Source organism: Ornithorhynchus anatinus, chromosome 1 (genome assembly GCF_004115215.2).
Source record: "Ornithorhynchus anatinus isolate Pmale09 chromosome 1, mOrnAna1.pri.v4, whole genome shotgun sequence".
Taxonomy (NCBI): Eukaryota; Metazoa; Chordata; class Mammalia; order Monotremata; family Ornithorhynchidae; genus Ornithorhynchus; species Ornithorhynchus anatinus.
In genome coordinates, this window is record NC_041728.1 from 35,784,427 (window position 1) to 35,811,447 (window position 27,021).

General features: G+C 46.5%; 1 protein-coding gene across 3 annotated transcripts in view; it reads left to right on the forward strand.

The window, feature by feature from the left end:
- RGS6 (regulator of G protein signaling 6) overlaps positions 1 to 26,472 on the forward strand; it is a 386,017-nt gene extending 359,545 nt beyond the window's left edge. Inside the window, exons 17-19 of one of the 3 annotated variants that reach the window (XM_039911550.1) lie at positions 4,681 to 4,734; positions 12,981 to 13,041; positions 24,378 to 26,472. In XM_039911550.1, coding sequence (XP_039767484.1) covers positions 4,681 to 4,734; positions 12,981 to 13,041; positions 24,378 to 24,541 — 279 coding nt within the window. In that variant the 3' untranslated portion in view covers positions 24,542 to 26,472. The remainder of the gene's footprint in view (positions 1 to 4,680; positions 4,735 to 12,980; positions 13,042 to 24,377) is intronic. The other 2 variants (XM_029073117.2, XM_029073256.2) reach the window with 2 other exon arrangements.
- Positions 26,473 to 27,021: the final 549 nt, after the last annotated feature.

Consider the following 27,021-nt stretch of genomic DNA (forward strand, 5'->3'; position numbering starts at 1 on the left):
CACATAGTAAGTGCTTAACAAATACCATCATTATTACTCCCTGCCAAAATGATCCATCATCAGTCAACCTCTCCTGGACCTTCCAAACACCCCCTCTTCCATGATCCTGTCAGAGCAGAAGGCATTCATTCCTGGATGCACAGTGAGTCAATCGGAGGTATCTCTAGCGCGTTTACTTTATGCAGTGCACTGAAACAATAATAACAATCGGGGTATTTGTTAAGCACTTTCAACGGGCCAGGCACTATACTCAGCTCTGGGATAGATACAAGATAATTGGGTTGGAGGCGATCCCTGTCCCACATTGGGCTGACCGTCTCCATCCACATTTTACAGAAGAGGGAACTGAGTCGCAGAGAAGTTAAGGGATTTGCTCAAGGTCACACAGCGGACAGGTGGCAGAGCCAGAATTAGAACCCAGCTCTCCTGACTCCCAGACCTGTGCTCTTTCCCTTAGGCCATACTGCTTGGGTGTCCACCAACTCCCAAGTGCTTAGTAAAGTTCTATGCACCAAGTAAGCATTCAATCAATACAATTGATTGATTGATTAATAAAACAGAGGTAGCAAACACTTTCCCAGCCCACAACAAGCTTTCAATCTAGCAGAACAGTTTATATTCAATCAATCAATCAATGGTATTTATTGAGCATTTACTCTTTCCAGAGCACCCTACTAAGCTCTTGGAAAAGTGCAGTACAGCAGAGTTAGCAGACATGTTTCCTGACTTCAGTGAGCTTACAGTCTAGAGGGACAGTCTAAGGTCAGTCAATCATTTGACCATTTACTGTGTGCAGAGCACTTTGCTAAGTACTTGGGAGAATACAGTGTAACAGAGTTAGTAGATATGGTCCCAACCTATGTGAGTTTACAGTCTACAGGGACGGTGTATAGTCGATTGATCAATCAATCCTGTTAATTGAAGGTTTACTGTGGGCAGAGCACTGAACTAAACACTTGGGGGAGTCCAGAACAACAGAGTTGGTAGACAAGGTCCTTGCCCACAATGAGATTACAGTCTAGAGAACAGTCTACAGTCAATAAATCAGTGGTATTTATTGAGCACTTACTGTGTGCCGATCACTGTACGTAGCGCTTGGGAGAGTACAAGATAATATTAGAGAAGCAGCATGGAATAGTGGATAGAGCATGCTCCTGGGAGTCAGAAGGCCATGGGTTCTAATCCCAGCTCTGCCACTTGTCTGCTGAGTGACCTCAGGCAGTCACTTCAATTCCCTGGGCCTCAGTTACCTCATCTGTAAAATGGGGATTGAGACTGTGAGCACCACGTGGTACCAGGGAATGCCTCCAACCCATTCTGCGTGTATCCAAGCATGTAGTAAGTACTTAACAAATACCATTATTATTATTATTATTACAGCACAACAGCTTTGGCAGACATGGCCCCTGCCCACAACGAGCATCCTGTGTAGAGGGAGTGGAATACTTCATTCCTTCAGGGAGAGGACTTAATGCTGAGAGAGCATCCCAATTTCTCTGAGGAATGGAAACGATTTCCTAAGAGTACTTCCCAGAAGGAGATCCTAAACCCAGCCTCCCGTGAAGGCCAAAGTCGAGTAGGTCCTATCCTCTGGAATGGCGGAAGCTTGGTGTAATAGAGAGACTTCCTTGAATGATAATAATTATGGTATTTGTTAGGTGCTCACTATGTTCCAGACACTGTACTAAGTGTTGGGATAGATACAAGCAAATTGGGTTAGACACAGTCCCTGTCACCGATGGGGTTCACTGTCTTAATCTCCGAGAAGGAAAGGAGTCAGTGGTCGACCGGAAGGGCAGTCAAGAGAAGTGGGAAATGGGAGAATCCAGGCACCTCACCGATTGTTCCTAAACGTGCATCGAGCCCAGAGCCTCAGCAGGACTTTTTTTAAGGTCTTTCTTAAAGTGCTTATAATGTGCCAGGCACTGTACTAAGTGCTGGGGTAGTGAGTGAGTCACGAGTGAGTCATGTTGGCCACAGTCCTTGTCCCACTTGGAGCTCACAGTTTTAATCCCCATTTTACAGATGAGGTAACTGAGGCACGGAGTAGTGAAATGACTGGCGGTACTCTGGCTGGAATCCTTTCTCTCATCAGGGAGACGAGCTTGTCGGCTTGATTTTCACTCATTCATTCAATCATATTTATTCATTCGTTCGATCGTATTTATTGAGTGCCTAGAGAAGCAGCGTGATTTAATGGCAAGAGCCCCGGCTTGGGAGTCAGAGGTCATGGGTTCGAAGCCCGGCTTCTCCACTTATCAGCTGTGTGAGTTTGGGCAAGTCACTTAACTTCTCTGTGCCTCAGTTACCTCATCTGTAAAATGGGGATTAAGACAGTGATCCCAACATGGGACAACCTGATTACCTTGCATCTACCCCAGCACTTAGAACAGTGCTTGGCACATAGTAAGTGCTTAACAAATATCATCATTTTTTTTCCACTGTGCGGAGCACTGTACTAAACTTCTGGGAGAGTACAATGTAACAATAAACAGACACATTCCCTGCCCACAGTGAGCTTATATTCTGGCAGGGGTGGGGCATCTGACGTGTGTTTGTGTGTGTGTGTGTGTGTGTGTGTGTGTGTGGTTCTTGTTGTTGATGGTATTTATTAAGCGCTTACTATGTGCCAGGCCTTGTACTAAGCACTGGGGTAGATCCAAGCTAATTAGGTTAGATCCAAGCTAAACCCCCATTTTACAGATGAGGGAACTGAGGTGCAGAGAAGCGAAGTGATTTAATAATAATAATAATAATGATGGTATTTGTTAAGTGCTTACTATGTTCTAAGCACTGTTCTAAGTGCTGGGGTAGATACAAGATAATCAGGTTGTCCCAGATGGGGCTCACGATCTTAATCCCCATGTTACAGATGAGGTAACTGAGGCACAGAGAAGTGAAGTGACTTGCCCAGAGTCACACAGCTGACAAGTGGCAGAGCCTGGATTAGAACCTATGACCTCTGACTCTCAAACCCGTGCTCTTTCCACTAAGCCACACTGCTTCTCAAGGTCACCCAGCAGACAAGTGGCAGAGCCAAGTTTAAAACCCAGGTCCTTCTGACTCCCAGGCCTGGGCTCTAACTACTACGCCACTCCAGGCACTTCCACCATCTGGCCATCACACCAGCCAGCCGAGTCCAGAGTGTTTGCTTCCCAGCAGGCTGGCTCGGCACTCTGCACGCTCCCACTTCTCAGAGACCTTTCTTTCCCCCTTCCCCCTCATGACGCCATTGACTTATGCATTCCCTCACCACGAGAAAAAGCACGGCCTAGTGGATAGGGCCCGGGCCTGCGAGTCAAAAGGTCCTGGGTTGTAAACCTGGCTCTGCCAACTGTCTGCTGTGTGACCCTGGGCAAATCACTTTACTTCTCTGGCCCTCAGTTCCCTCATCTGTAAAATGGGGATGAAGACTTTGTAAGCTCAATGTGGGACAGGGACTGTGTCTGACCCGAGGTCCTTGTATCTACCCCGGTGCTTAGAACAGTGTTTGGCACAGAGTAAGTGCTTTACCAGTACCACAGTTATTATTATTCTCATCAGGTTGGACCCAGCCCATGTCCCACATGGGGCTCACAGAAACTGGAGAGTTTACAGATGAGATAACTAAGGCACAGAGAAGTGAAGTGATTCACCCAAGGTCACGCAACAGATCCAGGGGTCTGCCTAACTTTCTCACCCCTTCCCGCCCCCCCCGAGACCTAGATTTATCTCTGCTAGGGTATTTGAGAGGTAGATTTCATTCAGATACTCTGAGAAGCTAAATTCCAGCTCCTCCGAATGTCCAGGAATAATAATTAAGTTGGTATTTGTTAAGCACTTACTATGTGCAGAGCACTGTTCTAAGCACTGAGGTAGATACAGGATAATCAGGTTGTCCCACGTGAGGCTCACAGTTAATCCCCATTTTACAGATGAGTTAACTGAGGCCCAGAGAAGTGAAGTGACTTGCCCACAGTCACACAGCTGACAAGTGGCAGAGCCGACAGTCGAACCCATGACCTCTGACTCCCAAGCCCGGGCTCTTTCCACTGAGCCATGCTGCAGGCAGAGATGACTCACCTCACACACCCAGGAGAGGCAAGTTCAGAGGGAAATAATAACAGTAATCATGGTGTTTTGTTAAGCATTTACTATGTGCCAGGCACTGTACTAAGCGCTGGGGTGGATACAAGCAAATCGGGTTGGACCCAGGACATGTCCCACATGGGGCTCGCAGCCTTAATCCCCATTTTCCAGATGAGGGAACTGAGGCCCAGAGAAGTGAAGTGACTTGCCCAAGGTCACACAGCAGATAGGTGGCAGAGAAGGATTAGAACCCAGCTCCTTCTGATTCCCATGCTCTACTCAGCCATACTGCTTCTAGACAGGGCAAGACCCCCACCTTCGATTGTCTGTGACTCGGAAGCAGGGAAGCAAAGTTAACTGGCGAGGGAATGGGCAAACTAACCTTTTACTATGTGGGACTCTCTGTGTGTTTGTTTTCATTTCCTCTGGCCAACGAAATGCCCACTTCTCTTTTTTCCCTTTACCTACCCACCGCCTTCCTGCTCCGTATTTTTTCTCTCCTTCTAAAACTTGGCGGCCATTTGAAAAGTGCATCTGAGCTGAAGAATTTTTGTTTTTGTTTTTGTTTTTCTTCTGTATCTTTTCTCCTCAATTTTTCCCTCTCCCCAAAAGCCCGAGAACGATCAAGGCCGTAGAACTTCCCTAGAAAAGTTCACTCGCAGCGTGGTAAGTTCTGACGGGATTGCCCGCCACCTTCCATCTGCTCTCTCATTTGGTGGTTTTTTGTTTTTGTTTTTTTGGTTTTTGGTTTCATTCCGGCGTGGGAGGGAGCTTGGCTTTTTCTCCCTCGGTCCACCTTCCCCTTTCTTCTTTTAGTAAAGGCCACCCTGTTGGCAGCTTGTCAACCAGTGTGGGCTTCTCAGCGCCCGAGAAAGTGACGGGACTTCCCGAGTTCAGGTCCGGACCCCTTGGTTCCTTCCCGCTCCTCCATCCCCGGAAGCGGACGACTCTATCTCACCTTGAAGCGTGCCTCTGCGGCCCTTCCCAGACCAATGGATCAATGAATCAATGGTATTTATTGAGCACTTGCTTTGTGCAAGGCACTGTACTAAGCGTTTGGGAGAGTACAATTCAACAGAGTCTGTAGATGGGTTCTCTGCCCACAGTGAGCTTACAGTCAGTCAGCAGTATTTATTGAGCACTTACCATGTGCAGAGCAGTGTGCTAAGCCCTTGGGAGAGTACAATACAACCAAGTAGGTAGAGGTGCTATCTAGTCAATCTGTCATATTTATGGAGTGCTTCCTGTGGGCAGAGCGCTGTACAGAGTGCTTAGGAATACAGTACAGCACAGTGGGTAGTCACACTCTCTGCCCATAATGAACTTACAATCAGTCATTCACTCAATCATGTTTATTGAGTGCTGTGTGCAGAACACTGTATTAAGCACTTGGGAGAGTACAATACAGCAGAGTGGGTAGTCACATTCCCTGCCCACAACAAGATTACAGTCAATCAATCAATGGTACTGATTGAGCTGTGTGTGCTGAGCACTGTTCTAAGCCCTTTGGAGAGTAAGGTATAACAGAGTTGCTAAACGGGTCCCCTCTCCAAAAGGAGCTTATAATCTTAGAGGGGAATACAAGCCATTAATATAAATAAGTAGACGATGAATATGGACGTAAGTGCTGGGGCATAGAAACTCCTAAATTGGCATCCGGCACTGAATGGTGGGGGCCATGGAAATAAGAAAGCAAAGGTCAAATTTCACCCTAGTCCTAAAAGTGTTATAGGGCAAGTATTTGAATTTGCCATGGTTGGATGCTTTGCCGTGTTCCAAGGCAGCATTCACCGACATGCACTACAGTCCTCTGGACCGTAAGCTCCTCGTGGGCGGGGAATGTGTCTGTTAAGTGTTAAGTCCCAGAAAGCGCTCAATAAATACAATTAGAATGAATAATGCTTTCCTCAGCGTCGTAGCATGTGTTCCGGCAGGAAGCGACCATTTGGTTTCTGTGTACAAGTTCCCCTACACAACACTTCACTGTACCGTCTCTCACACTCACAAGTACATCTAGCATTGTTTATAATAGTTGGTACATACTGAGCACCTACCATGAACAGGACCCTGTAGGAAGTTCTCGGGAGAGTCTAGTACAGCAGTCGGTAGGCAACCTTCCCACCCACGGGGAGCTTACAGTCTAGAGGGAAAAAGGGATATTTGGATAAATTAATGGATGCAGAGGTGCTGGATGAAGGATACAGAACCAAGCAGGAGGGGGATTGCAGAAGGGAGAGGGAGTAGGGGAAACTTCTATCTCATCACCTCTGGCCTGGAACACCCTTCCTCCTCATATCTGACAGTGACTCCCTGCCCCCTTAGAAACCTTAGTGAAGGCACACTTCCTCCAAGAGGCCTTCCCTGACTAAGCCCTCCTTTCCTCTTCTTCCACTCCCTTCTGCATCACCCTGACTTGTTCCCTTTCTTCATCCCCCCTCCCAGCCCCACAGCCCTTATGTACACATCTGTAATTAAATTTATTTATGTCTGTCTTCCCCTCTAGACTGTTTTATGGTTCTATTGTACTCTCCCAAGTGCTTAGTACAGTACTCTGCACACAGTAAGTGCTCCATAAATACAATCGACTGACTGGAAGGAGTCTCGGAGGAAGCGGGAAAGGTGAAGGTCTGTTGGACGTGAAGGGTGAGGGAATTCCAGACCAGACATGGAATGTGAGTGGTGAGATCAAGGTTCAGCGAGTAGGCTGAGGAGCAAAGTGAGCATCCTGGGTTGTTGTGAGAAATCAGTGTGGTGAGATTGGAAGGGGTGAGGAGTTTCTTTTGGATGCCAAGATTGATGGGCAACCACTGGAGGTTCTCAAGGAGCAGGGATACAAGGACTGAACATTTTTTAAGAAATAGGATCCAGGCAGCAGAGCAAAGTTTGGACTAGATTTGGGGGGTGGTGGTCAGCAAGGAGGCGGATGCAGTAATCATGGTGGGACAGGAGAAGTGCTTGGGTCAACATGGTAGTTAGGATGGAGATGAAACAACACAGCAGTGTTGTGGAAGAAGAATGGACAAGGCCCGGTGCCAGATCGAATACATGGATCTAACGAGAAAGATGAGTCTAGGATAATACCAAGATAGTGGGCTGACTAGACAGAGAGGACAGTGGTGCTGTCTACGGTGTTGGGAAAGTCAGGCAGATGACAGTGGTGCTGTCTACAGTGATGAGAAAGTCAGGAGGAGGAGAGGGTTTGGGTGGGAAGATGAGTTGTATTTTGGATGTGAGAAGTCTGAGATGTTGTGAAGGCAGAAGAAGCACAGGGCAAGAATCTCTGTGTCAGCCAGTTAAGGTTTGAGTTTGATAACCCACGTTAAAGAGAGGGAGGGAAAATTCAATTTGAGATGCTCAGTGACCCTAGATACCAGGATTTTGCAGTCTTAATGCATAATATAATAATAAGAATGGTATTTGCCAAGGGCTTCCTATGTGCCAAGCACTGTTCTAAGCACTGGGGTAGATACAAGATAGGTTGGACACAGTCCCTGTCCCACATGGGGCTCACATACTTAATCTCCATTTTACAGCTGAGCTGAGGCACAGAGAAGTGAAACAATAATAATATACTTGTTAAGCATTTCTTATGTGCCAAATACCGTTCTAAGCACTAAGATAGATATAAATTAATCAGATTGGACCCAGTCCCTGTCTCACATGGGGCTTACACTCTTAATCCCCATTTTACAGATGAGCTAATGGAAGCACAGAGAAGTCAAACGACTTGCCCAAGGTCACACAGCAGACATGTGGAATAGCAGGGATTAGAATCCATGTGCTTCTGACTCCCAGGCCCAAGCTCTATCCACTGAACCATGCTACTTCTCCAATATAATAGTATAATATAATACTATTTACAGTGTTCACCAAGAGCAGAGCGCTGAGCTAAGGAAGAATACGTGTGAGTATTAGATTACCCAGCCCTCATGATGCAAGAACGATGGAGGAGAAGGGAATAGCAACAGACACGTGAAGGAAGAAAAAGTTGATTGGTGGTATTTATCGAGCACTTACCATGTGTAGAGTGCCAGATCATTGTGGGCAGGGAATGTGTCTGTTTATTGTTGTATTTTACTCTCCCAAGTGCTTAGTACAGTGCTCTGCATGCAGTCAGTGCTCAATAAATATGACAATGAATGAATTCTGAGAGCTTGGGAAAGTACAGTGTGACAGCATCGGTCAACACGTTCCCAGTCCACAAGGAGTCTTCAGGGGGAGATGGACATTAGTAAATGAGTAATACTAAAAATAATGATGGTATTTGTTAAACGCTTACTATGTGCCAAACACTTTTCTAAGCGCTGGAGTAGATACAAGGCTATCAGTTTGTCCTGCATGGGGCTCACAGTCTTAATCCTGTTTTACAGATTAGATGGCTGAGGCTCAGAGAAGTGAAGTGACTTACCCAAAGTCACACAGCTGACAAGTGGCAGAGCTGGGATTGGCCCACAACCTCTGACTCGCAAGCCTGTGCTCTTTCCACTGAACCAAAGTAGAAGAGCAATCAGGGGTGTTTACTCAGCGCTTACTGTGTGCTGAGCACTGGCCTAAGCACTCGGGAAAGTATAAGATGACATAATTGGTAGACCTTATCCCTGCCCACAACAAGCTTACGGTCAGTGGTATTTATTGAGCGCTATGTGCAGAGCACTGTAGTAAGGGCTTGGAGAGAGCAGTATAGCAGAGTTGGTAGACATGTTCCCTGCCCACAACAATACATACGTAATTCATGGGGCTGAGTATTCATCAATCATCAATCATGTTTCTTGAGTGCTTACTATGTGCAAAGCACTGTACTGAATGCTTGGGAGAGTACAATACAACAGCAAACGGACATATTCCCTGTTCACAACGAGCTCACAGTCCAGAGAGGGAGAGATACATTAATACACATGATCAAATAACAAACATATATAATAATTACAGAGTAGTAAGTGCTCATATGATACAGATCCATGTAGGCAGGGAATGCGTCAGTTTTATTGTCCTTTTGGGGCTCATGGCCTTGGTGCCCATTTTACAGCTGAGGTAACTGAGGCACAGAGAGGTTAAGTGACTTGCCCTAGGTCACACAGAAGGCATGTGGTGGAGGCGGGATTGGAGCCTAGATCTTTCTGACTCCCAGACCCGTGCTCTGTCCGATAGGCCACGCTGCCTCTCTAATACCTGTCTCCCCCACTAGACTGTAAGCTCATTATGGGCAGGGAAAGTGTCTGCTGATTTTATTGTATCCTACTCTCCCAAGTTCTTAGTACAGTGCTGTGCACACAGTAAGTGCTCAATAAATATGATTGCCTGTTGCAGGAGGAAGATGCAGGCTAAGGGTGGGAGGTGAGATAGAGACCCAGCAAGCTAGCTGGGATTGTAGCCGGAGAGGTCAAGCCATTCGAGTCCTTTCAAGTGGATGATGAGGAGCCTCTGTTTGACCTGGAAGTGGTCGGGAAAGCACTGGAGAGATGAGGGTAGACAGGGAATAAAAGTGATGGTATTTGTTAAGCGCATACTATGTGCCAAGCACTTTTCTAAACGTTGGGGAGATACAAGGTAATCAGATTATCCCACATGGAGCTGACAGTCTTAATCCCCATTTTACAGATGAGGTTACTGAGGCACAGAGCAGTTAAGTGACTTGCCCAAAGTCACACAGCCGACAAGTGGCAGAGCCTCATGTCCCCTCTGCCACCATTCACGTCCCCCAACCCCATGCTCATGTTCTCTCTAGTGTCCAAGTCCTCTTTCTCTTCCATGTTCCCTCTGCTGTCATCTTGTCCCTCCTCTATGTGTGTGCAAAGAACCATAGGTTGTAGAGGAGAGTGTTTCTTGATCAAATGATGTTTAGAGTGTGCACGGTTTCCCTTAAGTGAAGGGTCTTTTGCAAGGGGTCTAGGATTCGAAGGACCTGGGTTCTAATTCCTGCTCTGCCCCTTGCTTGTGCAAACCACTTCTCCGTGCCTCACTTTCCCCATCTGTAGAATGTGGACTCAATATCTGTTCTCCTTTCACATTTAGACTCTGAGCCCCACTGGGCACAGGGATTGTGCCTGTTCTGAGCATCTGCCCTAGAGTTTAGTACACAGTGAGAGCTACTGAGCCTCAACTTGTACTAACTATGGCATTCCTGCCTGTCTAAGAGGTAAACTTCCTCATCCGTTTGTCTTGATTAGACCTACCCTCCACTTTCCATTAATTCTGCACCTTCCCCTGGACACCCTAAATCCATCGATGATATTTATTGAGCACTTACTTCGTGTAGAGCATTGCATTAAGTGATCTGAAAGTACAAGCTAATAGAGTTGGTTGACACCATCCCTACCTTCAGAACTCACCCACCTCTTGTTCCTTGCAGATCTCAGGCTAGGCCCAGATTGGGACCTGGTGAGGGGAAGATGGCATAGCGGGTGGCCACTGTGGCCCTCGTCCTCTTCCAGATCTGTTATCGGCACCCAACAGTTTAGGGTTTTGAGCAGGGCAAGTTTAAGGAGTTTGGCCCAGCCTGTGCTGGGAGGGACAGCAGTGATGTGAGGGTTTGAAAGAGAAGCAGTGTGGCTTAGTGGATAGAGCCCAGGCCTGGGAGTCAGAAGGACCTGGGTTCTAATCCCGGCTCTGCTACATGGCAGCTGTGTGACCTTGGGCAAGTAACTTTCTCTTCTCTGGGTCTCGGTAGCCTCATCAGTAAAATGGTGATTAAGACTGTGAGTCCCATGGGGGACAGGGATGTGTCCAAACTGATTAGATTGTACCTACCCAAGTGCTTAGAGCAGTGCTTAGCACAGAGTAAAGGTTTAACAAGTACCATAATAGTTATTACTATTCTTGTTTAAAAGATTAAAGAGGTCCAAACAGAGTGGGGTTGGGAAGACAGTGCACTGTGAATATATATGAAGGGTTCACCCGCCTGCAGAACATCATAGGATATAGCAATAGAGCTGTGGGCAGCGGAAAGTTAAAGGGAGCCTTCCTGCTCTCTCCCCACCCAGTCTGTGATCTACCCACAGTGCTCCAAGCCAGTGATTCAGACTTGGGTTCCATTTGTCTGACTTTCTTTGGAGTGGGAGGCCCTGGAACCCCATCTCCATGGGTCTCCTGGGTTGTCCATTAGGAGGTTGAAGTCAATCAGTGGTATTTATTGACTATGAGCTGAGCACCCAGCGTTTAACCTGATTATCTTGTGTCTACCCCAGCACTTAGAAGAGTGCTCAACACATAGTAAGTTCTTATCAAATACCATCACCATTATCATTATCCTCATTGAAAAGGAGCTGAGAAATTAAGTGACTTGCCCAAGATCTCACAGCAGGGAAATGGCAGAGCTTGGATTAGAATCCAGGGCCTGGGACTGTCACGCCTGAGCTCTTTCCACTAGGCCATGCTATATCTGCAGGAAGACACAGAAAGTTGTCCCCTTAATGTGTTTTTGAGAGCAATGCCTTTTTCTCTCACTCCACTGCAGAATGAGCAGGACTGAAGTTCATCAGTAGTTATATTCCTTCTGGACTGTAAGCTCATTAACAAGTGTGCTAATTCTATTGTATTGGACTCTCCCAAGTGCTTAGTACAGTTTGCACAAAGTAAGCAGTCAACAAATACCAATGATTGATAATGAAGGTAACCAACTGCCTTAAGTCAATCTGTCACCTTAGGTGGGCAGGGCAAGAGAGAAAGGAGAGGGGCAGGGAAAACTGGGGGGGGGGGGAATGAGGAGAAAGAGGGATAGAGTGCGTGTTACTACAACAGATACTACTACTAATAATAATATTTGCTCTTGGAAAAGTACAACTATTACAGTCATTAATAGGAACGACTGCTTTGCTTTCGAACCTTATCTAAGTTAAATCGGACTGTAGTGTCAGCTTCTGTTTCCCAAGTGAGTTCAAAAGCTCTTCTCATATGATACCTGAATCGTTGACATAGTGATGTCATAAACCATCACCTCCAAAGTGAAAATCCCCATTGAATACATCGGCACAAATGGACAAGGGAAGTTTGCTTGTTTGTTTCATGGTACTTGTTAGGTGCTTACTAGGTGTCAAACACCATTCTAAGCACTGGGGTTGATATGAATCAATTAGGTTGGACACAGTCCCTGTCCTACCTGGGGTTCACAGTGTGAAGTAGGACGGAGCCCAGGGATCGAATCCCCATTTTACGGCTGAGGAAACTGAAGCACCGAAGTGAAGTGACCCACCCAAGGTCACACAGCAGACAAGTGGTACAGCGGGGATTAGAACCCAGATCCTCTGCCTTCCAGGCCCGTGCTCTTTCCACCAGGCCATAGTGGGAGAGAGCATAGGATCTGTCAATGTTGTAAGAGCTCAAAAGCTGCAGGGAAGGACACTGGCTTCATTCCTCCCCACCTCCACACTTGGCTCCCCTGGGCCCTTTTCACTGAACCAAGAAGAAAACAAGGTGGTTTTTCTTAGCCGTACAAACTCCCGAAGCTTCCCTCGAAGGAACCGCTTTATCCCAAGGAGAATCGTGGCCAGTCGGTAGTAGTGTTAAAAAGGTGTATATGTCCGTTGGGGATCCACTGCACCATTTTCAAGTTTGGCATAGAGGATACATTTAATCGTACAGCAAAAACTATGGCTTCCCACCACTTGCTTGGCACACTTAAATGTAGACGTGCGTGTAGCTGAATAGGAAAATAGCCATGTATATGTTATTCTATGCATTGCCTGCTTAGATGTACCTGGATATGGCCACCCTGCATGTTCTGTGATGTTGTACATGTCCCACACCATGTATGTGCATGAATCCTGAATACCTGTTGCATGACCTGCCTGTCTGCTGCAGTTTGGTCCCTATGTAGAAGAACCTAGGGAACCTAGAGTAGCAAGAATGCACCGTTTCAGTTGGATAAGTTATTCTTCCCTTCCCTTCCCTCCCTTCCTAAAAACCCGATTGCATAGTGCTGCTGGCGGAGAATAAGAATGACTTTTCACCCCCAAGGCGGCTACCTTCCGGGAGCGGGTGAGTGATCCCTCCGTCCGTATGATCTGTAAAGCAGTCGGGGACCCTTCTGGAAATGGGAGAGTCCCAGGTAATAAGAGTCTGGGGCGGAAGGACCCAGATTCTGATCCCGGTTCCTCCGCTTGTCTGCTGTGTGATCTTGGGCAAGTCACTTGGCTTCTCTGAGCTTCCATTCCCTCATCTGAAAAATGGTGGTGAAGACTGTGAGCCCTATGTGGGACAGAGATGACCCAATTAGCTTGTACTAAGTGCTAGGTTAACAAATACTTCAGGTATTTTCAGTATTATTATTTTATTATGCTTTGCCTTCTCTCCCCCGTAGGCAGCTCCCAGTTATCACCCGTTCCAAAAAAAAATTACTCAACTTGTAATAAATCAGCTTTTTCCCCCCTCCCCTCCTCTATCCTCTCACCCAAATGGCATGGGTGATTCTGAAGACATTTGATCCCGCATCTTATACCACCAGAACTGTGGTGTGCCAAACGCTGTTCTAAGCCCTGGGGTAGATATGAGTTCACCAGGTCCTACATGGAGTTCTCAGTTGAATAAGGAGGGAGAACGGGTATGGAATCCCAATTTCGCAGTTGAGAGAACTGAGGGTCAGAGAAGTGAAGGGACTTGCCCGAGGACACACAGCAGATGGGTGGCAGAGCCGGGATTAGGATTAGAACCCAGGTCCTTTGACTCTAAGGCCTGTCCACTAGCCTACGATGCTTCTACAGAAGACACAGAGTTCTCTCCTTAATGTGTTTTTGAGAATCTCCTTATTTGATTAGTTGCATAACGAGAGGAGCAGAAGTTCATCGGAAGCTATAGCAATGATATCTAGTTGCCTTAAGTAAATCTATCTCCTTAGATGGGGCAAGGCTAGAAAGAAATGAGAAGGGCAAGGAAAAGTGAGGGGAGAAGGAGGAGAGAAAGTGACAGAGTGTGTGTTATTTCCACTCCTGTTACTATTGTAATAATAATATTAATAATTGGGGCATTTGATAGTACTTCCTGTGTCCCACATACTGTACTGAGCACTGGAGTAGATCAGACATAGTCCTTGTCCTCCATGGGGCTCATATTTAAGATAGGAGGAAAAACAGATATTTACTCCCCACTTGAGAGATGATGAAACTGAATCCCTGAAAAGTTAATCATTACAATAATAATAATGATGATGATATTTATTAAGCACTTGCTACGTACCAGGCACTGTACTAAGCTCTGGGATGGACACAAGCGATTCAAGTTGGACACAGTCCCTGTCCCACGTGAGGCTCACCCGTGAGGCTCACAGTCTCAATCCCCATTTTACAGGTGAGGTAAAAGAGGCACAGAAAAGTGAAGTGATTTGCACAACATCACACAGCAGACAAGTGGCGGACATGGGATTAGAACTTGTGACCCTCTGACTCCCAGGCCCGTCCTCGACCCATTACACCATGCTGCTTTTCCCAACTTGACCAAGGTCCCACAGCAGGCCAATGGTGGAGCTGGAATTAGAACCCAGGACCCGTGACTCAGAGGCCCATCCTATTTCCACTAGGCCACACTGCATATCGTCTACTCCTTCTCTACCTTTGCCTCCACCACCCATTCTTATTGGCACCCAGTCTCAGCATCACTCCAGAAGCCCAGTTAACTAATGCCACTAACACCCATCTGGGAGCAAGAACTAGGAGTCAGAAGGTCATGGGTTCTAGTTCTGGCTCTGCCACCTGTCTGCTGTGTGACCTTGGGCAAGTCATTTCACTTATCTGGGCCTCACTTCTCTCATTGGTAAAATGGGGATTAAGACTGTGAACCCCATGTGGGGCAGGGAGCGTGTCCAACCTGATTTGCTCGTATCCACCCCAGCTCTTAGTTCAGTGTCTGGCACATAGCCAGTGCTTAACAAATACCATAATAATTGTGATTATTATCATTATAGCACACTTGATCAAGAAACAGTGTAGCCTAGTGGATAGGAGGGAGAACTGTGAGCCCCAGTCAGGACAAGTCACTTCACTTCCGTGTGCCTTGGTTACCTTATCTGTAAAATGGGGATTAAGACTGTGAGCCCAATGTGGGACAACCTGATTACCTTATACCAACCCCAGCACTTAGAACAGTGCTTGGCTTCACAAGAACCATAATGGTAAAAGAACCAGATCACCTCACAGAGGCTACTTACCTTAAACCCAGCAGTCAAAAGGATCCATCCATCCTTTAGGGTCCAGTGTTGTGTATATGTGGTTGGGGATATCATCAAGATGACCAGGTAGAAGAATCCCAAAGGTTGGCATTGTGTTGTGTGAAGAAGAAATGCGTTGAAAGAGGATCATGGTGAGGGGTACAGTACAGACTGAGTTCTGATAAATTAAGTATGTTCAATCATGGTTACCTTTCTCTCAAAATAGAAGGTGTCAGCCATGGATAGTTGTGTTGACATGACTAGATCAATCAACAGTATGTATTGGGTGCTTACTATGTGCAGAGCACTGTTACTAAGCGCTTGGGAGAGTACAGTACAACAGAATTAGCACATGTTCCCCACCCATAGCAAGCTTATGGTCCAGAGGATGAGCTTCCAGTTTAGGACCACATTACATAATCTTCTTCTTCTATTACGCTTTTGAGTCCACTTATTTTCAATTGCTCATTTAATAATTTATTTATACCATGGAACCAGTTTTAACTGTTGATGGTGTTGATTTTTTTGTTTTTGTATTCATCTTATTCAGTTACACTTTGGGGTTTCCTTCCCTTATTTTCCTTTACTAATTAATTTATTGCCACCATGCACCCAGTTTTAATTGGCGATGGCACTTTTTTGGGGGGGTTTTGTATTAATTGAAACTGTTTTCTTTAGTGGGGCAGACTTTTTTTTCCCACCTTATTTCATGCACAGTCTTCTTTTGAGCTGTTTTATGTTTCTTGTAATTTCTTGTGAAAACTTCATTCATTCATTCAATAGTATTTATTGAGCACTTACTGTGTGCAGAGCACTGTCCTAAGCGCTTGGAAAGTACAATTCCGCAATACAGACCCTCCACACTGGGCTTACAGCCTAGAAGGGGGGAGACAGACATCAAAATAAATAAACAGGCATCAATATAAATAGAATTATAGATATATACATAACAAAACAAGTAAACAGGTGAAAGGGTAATGTTGCAAAATGAACTAAACAGATTTTCCTCTCCCAAGAGAGATTTGAAAGCATGAAAAAAGGGAGATTGTCCTCTACTGCTTGTTACTTAAATAAAAATCACTGTGCATTTGTTAAGCAGTTACTATGTGCCAGGCACTCTACTAAACACTAGAAAATAGGGTTGGACACGCCCCTGCCCCACGTGGGGCTCACAGTCTTAATCCTCATTTTACAGATGAGGTAACTGAGGCACAGAGAAGTTAAGTGACTTTGCCTGTGATCACACAGGGGAAAAGTGGAAAATCAGGGATTAGAAACTAGGTCCTGATTCCCAGGCCTACACTCTATCCCTCTATACTTGTAAGCTCATTGTGGACAGGGATTGTGTCTGTTTATTATTATATTGTACTCTCCCAAACACTTAGGACAGTGATCCTAAACAGTAAGCTCTCAATAAATATGATTGAATGACTGACTATCCATTAGGCCACTCTGCTTACTTATTATACCAAGCTTCTGCTTCACTAAAGGCTAGCCCTTTCTAAAAACATGTAATAGGAACCAAAAGAAACCTTGAGGTGGAAGAAATGGTTCCACTTTCTCACAGATGAAATCTCTGGAGGTGTGAGTTTTTTTTCAAATTTTCAACCAGGATTTCTTACTTAACACCCAAAACCAGCCAGAGTCTATGTCCCCTTTCCTACGGAAAGAAGCATGTGAGTTATTTTCCAATGGTTCCACTCAATCAGTGGTATCTATTGAGCACTTTCTTTGTGAAGAGCACTGCATTAAGTCCTTGGGAGAGTATAGTTCAATAGAGTAAGTAGACACCATCATTTCTCACAAGTTTACAGACCAGCAGGGGATATAGACATTAAAATAAATTACAGCTGAATTTGTACTTAGTGCTGAGGGGAGTGTGGTGAATATCAAAGTGCTCGAGGTACAGATTCAAGGACACAGGAGAAAGAAGGGAAGTCAGTAAGGTAATCAGTCTGTCAGTCAAATTTGATTTATTGGGCACTTCCTGTCATCCATCACTAAATCCTGTCAGTCTCATCCTCACAACATTGCTAAAACCTGCCCTTCCCTCTCCATACAAACTGATACTATGTTTATACCATCACTCATCCTCTCCCACCTGGATTACCGCATCAGTCTCCTCACTGACCTCCCAGCCCCCTGTCTCTACCGAATCCAATCTGAACTTCACTCTGCTGCCCGGATCATTTTTCTTCAAAAACGTTCAGGACCTGTCTCCCCACTCCTCAAAAAATTTCAGTGGTTGCCCTTTCACCTCCACATCAAACAAAAACTCACCATTGACTTCAAAGCAGTCGATCACCTTGCCCCCTCCCAGCTCACCTCGCTACTCTCCTGCTCCAACCCAGTCCACACACTGTGCTCCTCTAATGCTAACCTTCTCACTATGCCTCAATTTCATCTATCTGGCTGCAGACTCCTCGCCCACTTCCTGCCTCTGGCCTGGATCCCCCTCACTTTTCAGATCCGACAGACAGTGACTCTTCCACCCTTCAGAGCCTATTGAAGACACATCTTCTCCAAGAGGCCTTCCGTGACTAAGTCCCCATTTTCCTCTTCTCCCACTCCTTTCTGCATTGTCCTGACTTGCTCCCTTTTTCCTTTCCCCTCTCCCAACCCCATGGCACTTTTGTACATATCTGTCATTAAATTTATTTATAGTAAAGTCTGTCTCCCCTCCTCTAGCCTGTAAGTTCATTGTGGGCAGGGAATGAGTCCATTTATTATTGTATTGTACTCTCCCAAGTGCTTAGTACAGTGAGTGCTCAGTAAATACAATTGAATGAATGAATGACTAGGAGAGTAGTAGATGAAGTATGAGGGGGCAAGGTGATTGAGGGTAAGGGAAATGAGGGCCTCTTGGAGGAACTGTGATTCTAATAGGGCTTTGATGATGAGGGGAGAGGGATGTGAAGGGGGAAGAGGTTCTAGGACAGTGCAAAGATGGTGAGTGAGGGGTCAGTGGCAAGAATGACCAGACTGAGGTACTGTGACATTAGAGGAGAAAAGTGTGCAGACTGGGTTGTAATAGGAAATCAGTGAAGTAAGATAGGAGCAGAAGGGCAGATTGAGTGTCTTAAAGCCAATGGTAAGGAGTTTCTTTTTGCTGCAAAGATGGAAGGGCAGATCCTGAAGGTTTCTGAGGAGTGGGAATACATGGATTCACTGAGTGATTTTTTTTAGTAAAGCGATCTGGGCCAGAGAGAGAGAGGTTTGGACAAGAGTGGGGATTAAGAGGAGGCAGGAAGGTCAGCGAAGAGGCTGATGCACTAGTCAAGGTGGGGTAGAATATGTGCTTGGATCAGGAAGGTAGATGTTTGGAGGGAGAGGAAGAGGTGAATTCTAGAGTAGTGAGGGTAGAACCGACAGGATCTGCTAACGGCCTGAATACATGGGACGAATGAGAGGAGATGAGTCGAGAACAGTGCCATGTGAGACAGATGGGATAGAGGCCTTGTCTGTAGTTCTGGGAAAGTCTAGAGGAGGACAGGGCTTAGGTGGAAAGGGGAAGAGTTCAGCTTTGGACATGTGAAGTGTGAGCTGTTGGAGGACCATCCAAGTAGAGATGTCCTGAAGGCAGGAGGAAATGCGAGTCTGCAGAGAAGGAGAGAGGTCAGGACTGGAGAGGTCAATATGGGAATCATCCACATAGAGATGGTAGTTGAAGCCTTATGAGGGAATGAGTTCTCCAAGAACAGGACAGGAAGCAGCTGTAATTCTTCTGAAAATGTCCAAATCAAAGGGTGGGTATATCTCCTATTTTTAAAGATCACCTAAGCGAATCTATATTAAATCCTCATGGTCTTACAGCTCTTCCTGATTACCAAATTCTCCCCAAGTTTTCACCCACCCCATAGCAGTCTCAGGATAGGCTCCCTTCTCCTTTGCCCAAGGAGAAATTTAAAAATCTCTACTGTTTTAAATCTTTTCAAATAACTTCCAAGATGAATGTACAGATCAGAATATCTTTTTGTCCTCCTGGGCTGACTTCTCTTCTGCAGGAGAAGAGTTCCTCAGGGACCCAATTCATATTTGACTAATGGCATCTCTGCTGCTGCTTATCAATCAATCAATCAATCAATCAATCGATAAGTGGTATTTACTGAGCACTTACTTTGTGCAGAGCTCTGTACTAAGCACTTGGGAGAGTACAATCAAACAGAATTAGCAGACATGCTCCTTGCCCAAAACGAGCTTACAGTCTAGAGGGGGAGACAGACATTAATATGACTAAAAAAGTAAACATAGGTACATAAGTGCTGTGGGGTTGGGGTGAATATCAAATGTCCAAAAGTTACAGATCCAAGTTCATTGAAGATGCAGAAGGGAGAGTAGGCCAGGAAAAAAAGGACTTAATCAGGGAAGGAGTTTGGGAGGAGATAATTATGGTACTTGTTAAGTGCTTGTTTTGTGACAAACAAATAGGTAAGCACTGGGGCAAAGTGAATCAGGTTGGACACAGTCCCTGTCCCTTGTGGGGATCCCATTCTTATCCCCATTTTACAAATGAGGTAAACAAAGCTCAGAGAAGTGAATAGACTTGCCCAAGGTCACATGGCAGACATGTGGGATTAGAACCTGTGTCCTCTGACTCCCAGGCCTGTGCTCTACCCACTAAGCCTCGATGTGACCTTAATAAGGCTTTGAAGGTGGAAAGAGTAGTGGTCCAGCCTATGTTGAGGGAAACGGAGTTCCAGGCTAGAGGAGGACGTGGGAAAGGGTTCGGTGGTGAAATAGATGAGATCGGGGCAGGGTGAATAAACTGGTCCTAGAGGAGAGGAGTGTGCAGGCTGGACTGTAGTAGAAGATCAGTGAGGGGGTGAGCTACATGAGTGACTTCACTTGATCGGCAACCGTTGAAAAAAAATCTTTCATTTGCAAGAGTGTAAATGTCTCAGCCCTGTCAGGGAACAGATGAGAGGGAATGGAAATGACTGCCTTTTCTCCTGGCCCAGCTGAAGGGGCAGGCTCACCTTCAATGTTCTCCCCTCCTCCTTGTGAACTGAAGAGAGGATGGGTAAAGGATAGGGAACCCCTATATTCCCATCCCTCATTCCCCTAGCAGCACTATCCTCAATTCCAGCCCCAGCGAGCATAAGAAACTGGGTTCCAGAGGTAAGTGATTTATCAGCCCGGATGCATGCTTTGTTGATTAATGCCTTCATGCACGGAGCCAAAGCATGTCAAGCAGCATGTTGAATTCTTTGATCCCCGCACTAAGAAAGCAAGCATTTCTTTCTTTGTGCCGTGATGTTTTCGAAATATGAATTTCACAGCCTCCTCCTCGTATTTCAGGTGTGAAGACAACAACGAAAAAACTGGGCTCTAAACGGCATATGCAATGAGTCAGAGATGAAGTGGAGAATGAGTTGGGATGCTGGGGTGGGAATAATAATGATAATAATAATAATGGCATTTGTTAAGCACTTACTATGTGCCAAACAGTGTTCAAAGCACTGGGGTAGAAACAAGGTAATTAGGTTGTCTCATGTGGGGCTCACAGTCTTAATCCCCCTTTTACATATGAGGTAACTGAGGCAAAGAGAAGTTAAGTGGCTTGCCCAAAGTCACACAGCAGACAAGTGGCAGAGCCGGGATTAGAACCCAAAGTCCTCTGATTCCCAAGCCCACACTTTTTCCACTAAGCCACGCTGCTTCTCAAAGCCCAAGATCCATATGGGGATCGAAAATGAAACCACGACCTTAGCTTTATTAGCATCAGTCTTCACCTCCATTTTACAGTTAAGAGAACTGAGGCACAGAGTAATTGAATGATTTACCCCAGGTCACATAGCAGACGCATAACAGATTAGCCATGTATTAGAACCCATGGCCTTCTAACTCCCAGGCCCGTGCTCTAACCACTCTCTGCTGTGTGCAGAGCACTGTACTGAGCACTTGGGAGAGTACAGTATAATCATAAATAGATAATTCCCTGCCCACAAGGAGTTACTGTCTAGAAGGAAACACAGGTGTTTGACTAAGGCAGGTGGTTGAGGCAGAAGTCTCTCTGATGGGTGGATGCCACTGGGAGGGAAGCCCTGGCACAAATAACAACTACAAAAACCTGGGTTCTAATCCCTCTCGGCCACTAGTCTGCTGGGTGACCTTGGGCAAGCCATGTCTCTGTGCCTTAATTTCCTCATCTGTAAAATGGGGATTAGGACTGTGAACCCTATGTGGAACATGGATTGGCTCCAACCTGATTAGCTTGTATCTACCCCAGTGCTTAGGATAGTGCCTGGAACAGAGTAGAACCTTAACAAATGCCATAAAAAATGTATTTATACCAATACAATAACAAATACAAGAAAAATAGCAAGGGGTTCTTTAGCTTAACTTCCACCAACCTCTGAGACTTGTTTAGCTTTGCTTAGTCCCTACCCTGTGTGCCTTTTAGGCTTGGACCTTGAAAGATAATAATAATAATAATAACAAAAATGGTATTTGTTAATGTCTTACTAGGGCCCAGCACTGTTTTAAGCACTGGGGGAGATGTAAAATAATCAGGTCAGAAACAGTTCCCTGTGGCACATGGGGTTCAGAGTCCAATCAATTAATCAGTGGTATTAATTGAGCGCTGATTATGTGCAGAGCTGTGTACTAAAAGCTTGGGAGAATGCAAGACAACAGAATTAGCAGACCCATTCCCTGTCCAGAATGAGCTTAGAGCCTGGGGGTGTTGGGGAGAAAGTAGGAGGGAGAAAGAAGGGCTGATGAATCCTCGTTTTACAGATGAGCAAACAGGAATAAAGAAATGAAGTGACTTACCCAAGGTCATGCAGCAGGCCAATTTGCAGTTGAGAAATAAAAATAGTAAAACAGAATAAATGATCTTGGCTAGCCAACACTCACAGTGCTAGGCAAACAGGGTGTAATATGTTCAAGACAGTAACTCCACAGAAGCCTGGAGTAGAGAGCAGAGAGAGGGAGTGATAGCTCATGGATGGTATACTCTTCGGATTTTTTGTAACGGTATTTGTTAAGTGCTTACTATGTGCCAGGCACTGTGCTGAGGGCTGGGGTAGGTACAAGCTAATCAGGTTGGACAAAATCCCTGTCTCTCATGGAGTTCACAGTCTTAATTCCCCTTTTACAGATGAGGTCACAGAGTCACAGAGAAGTTTAGTGACTTGTCCAAGGTCATCCAACAGGCAAGTGGCGGAGGCAGGATAAGAATCCAGGTCCTTCTGACTCCCAGGCATGTGCTCAATCCACTAGGCCACTCTGATTTGAGGAGAACTTATTCTTCAGAGCTCTAGGGGATGAGGGCATCAAGTTCCACATGAATTTCTGTGTTGTCAGAGCCCGAGATTAAGCTCCCCTAGCCCCCACCTCCCCATCCATCAATTAATCCATTGTATTTATTGCGTACTTCCTAGGTGCAGAGCACTGTACGCACCTGGGAGAGTATGATAGGACAGAGTTGGAAGACATGTTCCCTGCCCACTACAAGCCTACAGTCTAGAGGGGATAAAGAGAAGAAAAGCTAAGGTCACACGTTCATGAGCCGGGAAGATTCATTCATTCAATTGTATTTATTACGTGCTTACTGTTTGCAGAGCACTGTACTAAGCACTTGGAAAGTACAATTTGGCAACAAATAGAGACAATTCCTACCCAATAACGGGCTCACAGTCTAGAAATGCTCTCTTCCCCAGCTGACGGTTGAGATGCAGGATACAGTTTCCTCTCCTATTTCTAAGCTACTCCATCCTGGCCCATCTCACCACCTACCTCTCGCCCACATCCTGCCTCTGGCCTGGAGCACTCTCCCTCCTCATATCGGATAGACGATCTCTTTCCCTACCTTCATAGCCTCCGCACATCTCCTTCCAGAGGCCTTCCCGACTAAGCCCTCCTTTCCTCTTCTCCCACTCCCCTCTGCATCACCCTGACTCGCTCCATTTATTCACCCCTCCTTCTGCCCCACAGAACTTACATCCATATCCATCACTTATTTATTTATATTAATGTCTATCTCCCCCTGTAGACTGTAAGCTCATTGTGGGCAGGGAATGTATGCCAACTCTTACTCTCCCAGGTGCTTAGGACAGAACACTGCACACAGTAAGCATTCAATAAATATGAGTGCCAAGGTGGCAAATCTCCAAGTGGGTGCCATCTTGGAGTGTGAGTCACCATCACCATCCCTCTCACCCCACCAGAAAGGAAGAGCCAACTCAGAGCTCATGGAGAAAGACTCTTTGGCTCTCTTGTGGTGGAATGTTTTTGATCCTCTCTCAGCGAACAAAGGCTTCTGGAAGGGACGTTTAACACTGCCAGTTGTCCCTTGCTCCCACAGTGATCCTCCGATCCACCTACCAGGGCACCCACCGGGGAGTTAAAGCTATTTTTCTTTACTGGTATTTGCTAAGTGCTTACTATATGCCCAGTATTGTTCTAAGTGCTGGAGAAGATACAAAGTAATCAGGTTGGTTACAGTCCATTTCCCTTGTGGGTCGCTCAGTCTTAATCCCCATTTTACGTATGAGGTCACTGAGGCCCAGAGAAGGAACGTGAGTTGCCCAAGGTCACAGAGCAGGCAAGCAGCAGAGACGGGATTAGGACCCAGTTCCTTCTGGCTCCCAGACCCCTGCTCTATCCATTAAACCATGCTGCTTCTTTCCATCCTAGGCCCTTGTCCGTCTAGGCAAGTGCCAGTCTTCTACCCCAGCCCGCCTTGATTCCCACCTCCAGGTGACCTTCCCCACACCTGTACCTTCTGAGATAAAGGGCCCAGCTCCTCCATGGCTGGCTGCAGTAAGCCTAGAGGATAAAGCACGGGCCTGGGTATCAGAAAGTTATGGGTTCTCCTGGCTCTGCCACTTGTCTGCTGTGTGACCTTGGGTCAAACACTTCACTTCTCCAGGTCTCATCTGTAAAATTGGGTTTGAGGCTGTTAGACCCGTGTGGTATATGAAATGTGTCCAACTCCATTTCCTGGTATCCACACCAGCGCTTAGTACAGCCCCTGGCACATAATAAGCTCTTAATAAATACCATAATTGTTAGAATTATTATTTTCAAACCCAAGGGTCTGAGATGAAAGCAGTCAGCCTCACTCAGGCAGGTGGACTGAGCTGTTTATCTGTGGTTCTCGGCACCGGCACCCCGTGTACTCATGTGTGTGTGTGTGTGTGTGTGTGTGTGTTTCTCGTTTCTCCGGCAGGGAAAGTCCCTGGCGGGCAAGCGCCTCACCGGTCTGATGCAGTCCTGATGATTCCATCATCCGGGCCCGGAGCCGCCAACCCCGCCGGAAACCGGAGTTGCCCTGCTTCTTCTGAGAGGATGTCGTTTTGGGGAGTACTGGTCACTGTGAAAGAAAAGGAGTGAGCTGAAGGGGGCTGGGGAGAGGAGGAGGATGAACAGACAAGGCCAAGGGGAAAGCAGGCTGACATAGAAGAGAGCTACCCCCAGGCCGGCTCTCTCTTTCCAGGTTGACATCGACCCTTTCATAACTGTACAGCTTTGTAATGCCGCTCGTTTCTCCGAGACTCAGGGGGGACACACACCGAGGGCTTCCCTCCTTATCACGATGATGTGACGATTGTCTAAGTGAACGACCATCACAGGAAATGAGGGAACAGCAAACCAGATGGAGCCGGTGCTCAGTACTCAACCCATCCTGCTGGCAAGGTGGGAAGCTGGGACTTGACACCACCAGGTTGGCTGCCTTTAGTTCTCTCTGAAGCGAAGCAACGGGCCAAAGACCGGTCTTTTAAACCCACAGTGGATCTCTTCAGCCACGGGAAGCAATGCCCTCTCATTTGACTTCCTCGACCTCTTCAAAGTCCCTCGCCTGTAACGGATCTCTCCTATAATGGAGAGGGCTTTCACGACGCCCTTCAATTGCTTGCCCTTCACCTCAGGCCCACGGGTCAGCTGAGCACCTGAGATTTGGCATCTTCACAGCCCGGTGAACCCTCTCCAGTCATGTCTGAGAATCAGCCATTTCTGGGGCGGGATTTGAGAGACCCTCCCTGACCAACTTGTATTTACCCTGGCACTTAGAAAGGGTCTTGGTACGTAATTCGGCCTTGACACATACCGATCTCTTCAGTCGGGCCCTAGCGGGAATAACCGGAATGGAAAACAAAAGAGGAAGGATATTATACCACCGTCTTCATGGTCGTCAATGGAAGGTGGATTTCCCCACTGTTGTGTGTGTCCTGTGTGCCGGTGTGATTCTGGTGGCCGGGGCTGCCCAAAGGTTAGATGAAGAAACGAGCCCTGGTCTCCAAATTCAGACATGCACACTTCTGAGGTCACGCTACAATGAGACCCGATTTGGTGCGGATCTGGGCTCCATTTCCTCCGGGGAGTAATCGTGGGGGTGGGGCCCGGAAGCAGACAGAGATGGCTGTGTTCTCGGTAGGCGAAGTGACCAAACGGTTGAAACCAGACTCTCTGGTGGCACGAATAAGTGAGTCTCAGGTCACATTTCTTCTCCCGCTTTTGACGAATCCTTCCCGGAAGGGGATGAGGCCTGAAGATCCCTCCCCCATTCCTTCCAGCTCTCTCATTTTGTTGTCCTAGAATGCCATTCACCTCTCCCACAACCCATCCTCCCAGCCTTCCTGCTTGATCCCAGACTGCATCCATGCCACAGACCTGTTGGACCGCGTGGGGACGATCCCACAGTTGCACACAGTCTCAGTTTCCCCACCTGTAAAATGAGGGCATCACCCTACTTGTTCTTTCCTTCAGTGAGATGATGTGGAGACTAAAGGAGAAGCAGTGTGGTTTAGTGGCTAGAGCATGGGCCTGGGAGGCGGAAGGACCTGGTTTTTAATGTTGGATCTGCCACTTGTCTGCTGTAGGACCCTGGGCGATTGGCTTCACTTTTCCATACCTCAGTGCCCTCATCTGTAAAATGGGGATTAAGACCATGAGCCCCCTGCAGGACAGGCACTGTGTCTAACCTGATTAGCTTGTATCTACCCCAGTACTTGGTACAGCGCCTGGCACTTAGTAAGCGCTTAACAAATATCATAAAAAACAAAATAAAGGAAATAGAGGTGCAAAGTATTTCGAGCTCTTTGGCATGCACTCTTTAAATCCAAAATATTTCCAGATCCTCCTTTTCCCCAGGTCAGGAAGTCTTATGGTTGATTTAGGCCATTGGTCATGGGTTGGTCAAGATATATTCCTGGTGTATTGGCCAGGACTTGAATTTCAACCCCCTCACTTCTCTTTAAGCCCTGGCCTCAGAATCAGAAGGACCTGGGTTCTAATTCTGGCTCTGCCACCTGCCTGCCGTGTGACCTGGGGCAAGTTGCTTCACTTCTGCGGACCTCAGTTCTCTCATCTGTAAAATGGGGATTAAGACCGTGTGCCTCATGTGGGACATGGACTGTGTCCAACCTGATTAGCTTGGATTCAGTTGTATTGATTGAGTTATTACTGTGTGTAGGGCACTAATACTAAGCTTTTGGGGGAGTACAGTGTAACAATAAACAAATGTTCCCTGCACACATGAGCATATCTACCCCGGCGTTTAGTACAGTGTCAGGCACATAGTAAGTGCTTAACAAATACCATTTCAAAAAAAGAAGAAAAAAATCCCTACTGCCTGGTGCCCTGTGATCTTTCAGTATAGACAGGAAGCTTCTTGAGGGCAGGGATCATGTCTTCCGGCTCAATTGTAGTTTCCTCTGCCCGAATGCTTAGTATGGTGCTCTACCCACAGCAAGTGCTCAATCAGTGGTATTTTATTGTGTCCTTACTATGTGCAGAGCACTGTCCTAAGCCCTTGGGAGTGAACAATACAACAGAAGCATCGATACTGATTGGTACAATCAAATACAACTAAA